General features: G+C 37.0%; 1 protein-coding gene across 1 annotated transcript; it reads left to right on the forward strand.

Annotated features, from left to right (window-relative positions):
* Positions 1-316: 316 nt before the first annotated feature.
* On the forward strand, positions 317-5,626 carry LOC133990700 (solute carrier family 22 member 13-like). Its single transcript, XM_062429100.1, has 10 exons — positions 317-691; positions 784-887; positions 1,033-1,187; positions 2,103-2,271; positions 2,363-2,483; positions 2,918-3,012; positions 3,110-3,324; positions 4,164-4,272; positions 4,980-5,186; positions 5,557-5,626. Exons 1-10 carry the CDS (start codon positions 317-319, stop codon positions 5,624-5,626), a joined length of 1,620 nt encoding a protein of 539 aa, XP_062285084.1.
* Positions 5,627-7,851: the final 2,225 nt, after the last annotated feature.

Below are 7,851 nucleotides of genomic sequence, written 5' to 3' on the forward strand. Positions count from 1 at the left end.
ATTTGTATTTTGGAAGATTACCACAATGTTTTGGTATGTGCAATTTGAAAGAAAGGTCTTTGAAAGATATCGATCAACGAATGCTGATGTAAATTTAACTCAGACCAAAGCACAGCATGTCATGATGACAAAAGGTACAAGAGTGAAATATCTGGTTAGATAATCATGAGTGGAACTCTTTCTGCAAAACAATAGAGCCATTTTAATGCAGTATCATCTGTCCTAAAATATACTGTCTACGGTTTAAACATTAATAGGTAGCGTTTAAAGGTCACCTTCTGGCAGCATCTCTACACTGACAGCTAGCTCCCTCAACATGGCTGAATTTGGAGAGATCCTGCGTAACATCGGAGAATTTGGAAAATTTCAGAAAATCACCCTTTTTGCTCTTTGCTTCCCAAATCTCATTCTGCCTTTTCACTTTGCCAACCTATTTTTCATCCAGTCAGATCCTGAACGGCACTGTAACACAAACTGGGTCCTCAAGGCTGATCCTAACCTAACCTCACATGAGCAGCTGAACCTGACTCTGCCTCGGGAGGAGGATGGGACCTTCAGCAGGTGTCGGATGTTTGTGCCTGTGGATTGGAACATCAGTGACATCAGGGAGTATGGACTCAATGAAACCACAGGGTGCCAGAATGGATGGGTGTACGGCAACATGATATATGAGGCCACTGTAGTAACTGATGTAAGTGATTTTTAGACATATGTGATACAAATATTACAACATTTTTTGACAAAATTTGTCTTCACTTACAATTTGGTTTAATTTGTCTAAAGTTTGATCTAGTTTGTGACCAGGCTAATATGGTAGAAGTGGCGCAAGCAGTGTTGATGGCTGGCATTCTTGTTGGGTGTCTCGTATTTGGACCTTTTGCTGAATCGTAAGTGTACTTGAAATTGTAAAGAATATATGAACTACACTATATTATCTTTTTCAGTTAAAATACATCACACAAACATTAAAAGAGTGTTATATTGTGATGTATGTTGTATGTATTCTGATCAGAGATGTTTTACCTTCTCCAGGTTTGGTCGTAAACGGGCAACTCAGATGCCAGTCATTGTAATGCTCATATTTACTGTAACAACTGGAATATGTCCAAACTTCCCCTTGTACTTGGTATCCCAGTTTATATTGGGCATTGGCTATGGAGGTTATCGACTTAATAGCGTTATATTAGGTAAAGTATATTGTATTAAATTGCATTTTAACGCAAGAAACATTTGCCAAAGTTAAAAACAAAACAAACAAAAAAACACAAAAAAACCTTGGTAAATTTTGCTATTTATTTATGATGTAAATTTGCAAGCTGTGGTTTTCATTCATACATGCCAGGACTGGAGGATCATTTAGTAATTAACTTTTATACCTGCAACAGAGACATTCTTTATGGAGCCCTGAAACTGACAAAATGTAGTAAACTGTTATCAGACAAGTCCAAAAGGTAACTCAATACATCAATACATTTTATTGTAATTAAATGGAGTGATGACTGCAAAGGCCATAACTTATGATTTACATCATTTTCATATTCATCAAACCACTCAGTGACCCCTCGTGCCCTATGGATGGGGACATTGTCATCCTGGGAAATACCACTCCCATCAGGATAGAAATGTTTCATCATAGGATACATTCCCTCTAAGGGGAAAAAGTGGACCCAGACCATGGCAGCAATGTGCTCCCCACAGCATAGCAGAGCCACTGGACCCTGTCACTGTAGGGGTCAAGATTTCAGTCCTGTACCGAATTTTCCTTTATATTGTCATATGTCTTTGCATTGATAGGTTGGCCAGACTCCAAATGAGCGATAATGTTGTTCCACAACTTCTGGATGTGTAAAAAAGTAACTGTTAGTGAGCACGTTTGCTATATCAGATTAAAAGGTTGTGTCAATGTTTCTGCTGTCCCCCAAATGGTATTGCAGACTAAAAGGGAAAGGCTTTTAACAGTATTTCTTTTTACACTTCAATTCATTAAAAAATATATTATCATTAATGCTTCAAGTTTTAATTTTTGACATGTTTGAAAACCTTTCACTACATCTCATCAGTAATACATTTAGAATTAACTGATATTGATTTTCTGTTTGTAGCCACTGAATGGATTGGGGTGTCCAAAAGATCATGGGGAGCATGTGTGACTCACATGTTTGGTGCAGTTGGACAGTGCATCCTTGCTGGTATGATTTACTTTGTCAGGGACTGGAGACTGGCTCAGCTAATCACAGCAGCTCCAATTGCAGTGATTGCTATTTACATATGGTTTGTATGAAATCTTTTTATTGTCCTCTTGTACTTTAATGGGAAATTACGAGGTATTATTATTACATTTCACTGTTCTTGTTTCCATCAGGTTTATTCCAGAGTCGGCCAGGTGGTTATTGGACAGAGGGAGGACAGAAGAGGCTAAACAGCTGCTTGTAAAGGTGGCAGCCATTAACAAACGTACTGTTCCAGACCACCTGCTGGAAGAGGTACAGATACCTTACAATAAATAACCATTTTACCAATGTATCAACATTTAATTGGACTGTTTTACCAGTGATAGCAAATACTTGTTGTGTATTTCTAGAGGGGAAAAAACTATTACATAAGAAAACACTGAACATAACTGTTCAACTGCAACTATTTAGTTTGTGTCAGAGTGATGTTGATTTAACTGAATTGGCTGTATATTTGGAAACAGTACAATCCATTGCAAACATGAACTGTAAAATGCACAAATTATTTAGGAAAAATTGTCAGAACACCTTACTGAAGAGTTAATAATATAACAGACAGAGCTTATCACCTCTCTGACACAGTAAACAAACATTGAGTATTTTTTTCAAGGCTGTTGTATTGGATTATGACTTGCTAACATTAGCAAAGTTAGCATGATGTTGTGTCCAATCCCTGTGCATTACAGATCGTTGTCAAAGAAACTGAGAAAAAGGGAGGCATAATAATTCTTATCCAATCACCTCTGCTTAGGAAGTATTTCTTTACCATAATATTCGCATGGTAAGTTACATTTTACAACATATGTAAATAATATTTCTGTAAACCCATGAATCACTATCTAAATGAGATACTAAAGTAATACCTTCTTTTTCTTCAGGTTCTCACTGAATGTTACCTACTACTGCCTTTCATTCAATGTGGGAAATTTTGGCTTGGACATCTTCCTGACACAGCTCATGTTTGGTCTGACTGAACTACCAGCTCATATACTTTGCATCTGGTTGTTAGAAGCAGTAGGGAGAAAAATATCCCTCATGGCAACACTTCTAAGTGGAGGATTCTTGTGCATCTTAATCCTAGCTTTTCCTCAAGGTAAAGCAGATGTCTCATTGAAATGAAATTGTGTTTGTTTTCTCTGCTACAGGATACATATCTGCTCACGTGTCCTGTGTTCTTCATTTTAAACCATATTTCCATAAAGCTGTAATGTCACCATTCTATCATGGACAGAGTAGATGGTCACACTGAGCCTGATAGCATCCTGCTACACACCTCAAGACCCACTGAATCTGAACAAAACCCCTCCTGCTCCTCCTTATAAGTTAGATACAACGCATCTTGTCCTGTACCTTAGTTTTGTGATCATTTTGAATATTCACGGAAGAAAAGTGCACTGTTGACATCACTTTGCAGACTTTATTTCAGTCTGTTTAGATGCTAGTGTGGTCCATTCTCTTCAATACGAATGCTAACAATAAACTGTCTGCCCATGTCTTTTAAGTTGTATGCATTGAATATGGATGGACATAGCAAGGTGTAACCAGTGGAGCCAGCTTGAAGCCCAGACAGCTGCAGTCAGCACTACCTTTCCATTTGGAGCCAGGACATTCCAGATTAGGAGTGTGAGGTGTTGAAAGCTAGTTTACCCCTAACACTGGGCACTGCACACCCGGGCTAACACTAGCTAACTAACACGACAGTGTTGTTATCAAGTAACATTAAACTTACCAAAGTACTGCCACAATAGTCCAACTCAGTGAGCCCAGGCAGGAAGTGAGCCAACTGTCAATCACAGTTGTCAAACACCAACCACACAGCAGACATCAAATCTACTATACATCTTCAAATCTTATTATTGGCAGCAATAACAGCAATCATTTTCTACAGTCTGTGGTCTTTCCTTCGACTGACATTGTGTTATTCTTTTTAAGATAATGCTGTTGCTATTACCGTACTGGCAACCTCAGGACGTTTTTTCGCTAACTGGGCAGGATCCATATGTAGTGTGTATATTCAGGAGCTGTTCCCGACATCTTTCCGGTAAGCTGAGTCTCAGTGAAATGAACGATATACTTCACCTCAAGTTACACTAACTATAATGTTAGTTTAGGTCTGAGAAGTCTTAACATTTACAATTACAGGTGAAAAACTGCAAGTCAGTACATAGTAATGTAGTACTTGTTTTTGATTTGTTATGACATCAGCCTGTCTGCTGCTGGTCTGCTTTATGTTCATTTTGTCATCTTAAAGGATAAACTATTCAGTCCAAGGTTAAATATTAGACTTGGTAACCACTTTGAACTGGTTTAGTGTGAGGAGAAGCCAAATGTCATGATATGTGGGTCAGACATTCTTTTTTGACCAGATCATACCTGACATCGGCACCAGTGTTATCTGACATGTTCATTTAAATATTAATTCAAATCAATTCTAATCAAGGGTAATTAAATCACTCTTGTTCTGTTGTACTAATTTTGCTGCAACTTATTTTACAACTGAGAAAGCTTTGTGAGATTTCACTAAATTTAGAAGGATTAATGTTTTCTTATTCAATATTCCATCACTTCATGGAAGCTGAAAGCACTGAATACACATTTGCTTCATAATTGTAACTTTTTAACAGAGATTATACATTTTGAAAGAATGGTCTATTCTCTGACTTCATACAGTGGTTGCTAAGACCATACTTAGAAATAGTTAGAGTTTGCAAACTGTGCTCATATGAGTTATATACTTTTTTGTTTCAGACAAACTGCCTCTGGTTTGGGCTCCATTGCGAGCAGAGCTGGTGGGTTGCTGTCTCCACTGCTCAACATGTTGGCCGTGTACCACTGGTCCATACCCGTCGTAGTCTTCAGCAGCCTTACACTGATTAGTGGAGGTCTTGGCTTCCTGCTTCCCGAAACCAGGAGAAGAGAGCTCCCTGATTCAACCGATGAGGCCGAGAGCATCAGGTAAGCAAGCTGCAACTCGGGGGCTTCTCCTGATAGCACCTTCATCAAGACCACAACCTTGACCAATCAATACATCCTTATCAGTTAAGTGTATAGTAACAGCTACTAAAGATGTATTACTTCATGTGTTCAGTGCTCTTTACTAATTTGTGTGCATCATCCATAATCACAGCTTCTTTCTTTAGAAATTGAGTATTTTTATAGGGCTGCCCAACCAGAACTAAATTTGTTTCTGTAGTTTTGGGGTTGATATATAAATGAAATATACCACAATGTACCATTGGACAATTTGTCCAACACTGTGACACACTCACTGTCCCTAACCAATTTAACTAATGTATGCTTTTTTTGTATTTCCTTTATCCTACAGAAATAAGAGCACCATGAAGAAACAAAGAGGATCAAAACTCCATCCACACAGCAAATCAACCAAACTGTAGTCCGACTAATCCTATTACTGATTTTTCTGCTCCACTATCAGCAGTGATTCAGGATGGTATTGTAGATTGATCAGTTGGTCTGTGTGCCCACTTTCCAGGAAAAGATACTAAAAAACTACTATCCATATTTGAAATTTGCTGAGAATAATTTGGACACTCCCCGTGAGCTCTCCTCTAGCTTTAGGCTGAAATTTCCACATGCTTAAAATATTTAACATTGTAATTGGAAGACTACCATAAAACTTACTAAGTAAATTCAAATAACCACTTTAGACAATCAGTGAGTTTTATTGTACTACAGCCCTCATACCAAAGCGACAAAATAGCTCGACATCTATTTCAAGATCTAATGAGTACAGCCGTTAAAATTACTGACCTCATCTGTGTTCTCATGAGGACAAACCCTCCATGACTCTTCTGCCACCATCAGGAAAATGTTAAGAATAGCAGTCATAATCAGCCTGTTGATGGGTATGCATATGCTGTCACTGTGACTGACAAACAGTAACCAGTATCATTATTATTGCCATTGTGTATTCACATGGGAAGAGAGCATGTTAAACACAGCAAATAGTTGAAACACCCTGTTGCATGCTGGCTCACTGTCACATTAGCATGACTCATATGGTCACTTGAATAGAGCAGAGCCATTGTTAATGTTATTAGTAAAACCAGTTCTTCTATACTTCTATATATTATGTTTTTGTTTGTCCAATGATAATTTTGTCAAAATTGTTAATTTGTTTAAACGATTGACTAATTGACTAATCTTGTACTGATTGTATTGCTTCCACAGTCATTATGCAGTGGCGCTCTTGGCTGACGTACATTCAACATGTGCACTGTTTGTTTTTGTTTTTTTAAATAACATTTTATTGGTGAGAAATGGCTGGGACATCTCACATGAATGACCTCCTCATTTTCTTATTTATACCATGTAATGTACTGACATAGAACAGTTTTTATTGTTTCAAGTAGTTATGTTATGTCATGCTTATTTTTTTGTTTTACCTTGAACTAACACAGTAGTGTGATACATAAATTATGAACTGTTAATAGTTATCTGAGATGAACTTTTAACTGAAATATCATGACAGACATGGACATTGTCTCTTGAAAAACATACTGTGTTTGATTATTAAAAAACACAAACCAAATGCTGTTACCTCCATTGTGTAGGGCTGGTGGCAGAAGCAAATTAAACAGAAAGTATCATTTCAAATGTGCTTGTGATGATGGTGATATTTACTTTTTAAATGATTATTGCATGACAGGCACAAGGTAAAGCTAAAAGATGACATGGATACAATGAAAACCTGGAATGAATCCCCTCCCAACAGTTTGTGGCCAGCATTATTTGAAATGTATGTTTCATACTCACAGCGTAACACAACTATAATTATATGCTTCATTAAAGTAGGATTTATTACTGCAATAGATTGAACTAAGTGTACCTCACAAACCCAGTATAGATTTTTAATCATCATACTCATCCTGCAATGCAAAAATTATTCTAATTTTGTACAGGCAACAAAAAGAAGATTTTTTTTCTTTAAAAAAATCAGTTTACTTGTGGACAGAAACGTCAGGAAATTTATATTAGTGTGAATTTTGTGTGGACATTCAGCATACATTGACTGCATTCCATCTAATCTGTATTAATAACCACTTCTGGAGGATGGATGAGAGATTGCCTCATGTTTTGAGATGTAGTGGTGATACATTGTAAGCTGTTGCTCTGCTGTCCACTATTTTGTATCTGCACAACTCAACAAAATGTTGATTTAAGCCTTTATCCTACAAAAATTTTAGCTGCACAATGAACCACGAGGACTTCCAGTCTATAAGAATCTTTACCAGCAGACTTGATGCATGATTTTAGGCTGCCAACTAGCCTTTGGGCTAATTCTGGCATATTTACAGAAATGTTTATTAATATGCACTGTCCCTGACAAATAAACAAATAAAATATAAAAAAAGAGATTATAAAACAATCATCTCCTCCTTATTACTGATTTTTTTTTTAAAAGGTCAAAACAATAATGTTAAAAACTAAAAGTAAACTTAAAAAAAGGTGAGCTTTCTGATGAATGTATATATTCTTGAACAGCATGCACTCTACTCTGATAACTCTGCATAAAATACTTAAAACCAAGCTGAGTTTATGAGGTACATGTTGTACGCTTGCAAGTGCAATTCAGCAAAATAACGTAATAAAGCTTGAG

Source organism: Scomber scombrus, chromosome 11, assembly GCF_963691925.1.
Source record: "Scomber scombrus chromosome 11, fScoSco1.1, whole genome shotgun sequence".
Taxonomy (NCBI): Eukaryota; Metazoa; Chordata; class Actinopteri; order Scombriformes; family Scombridae; genus Scomber; species Scomber scombrus.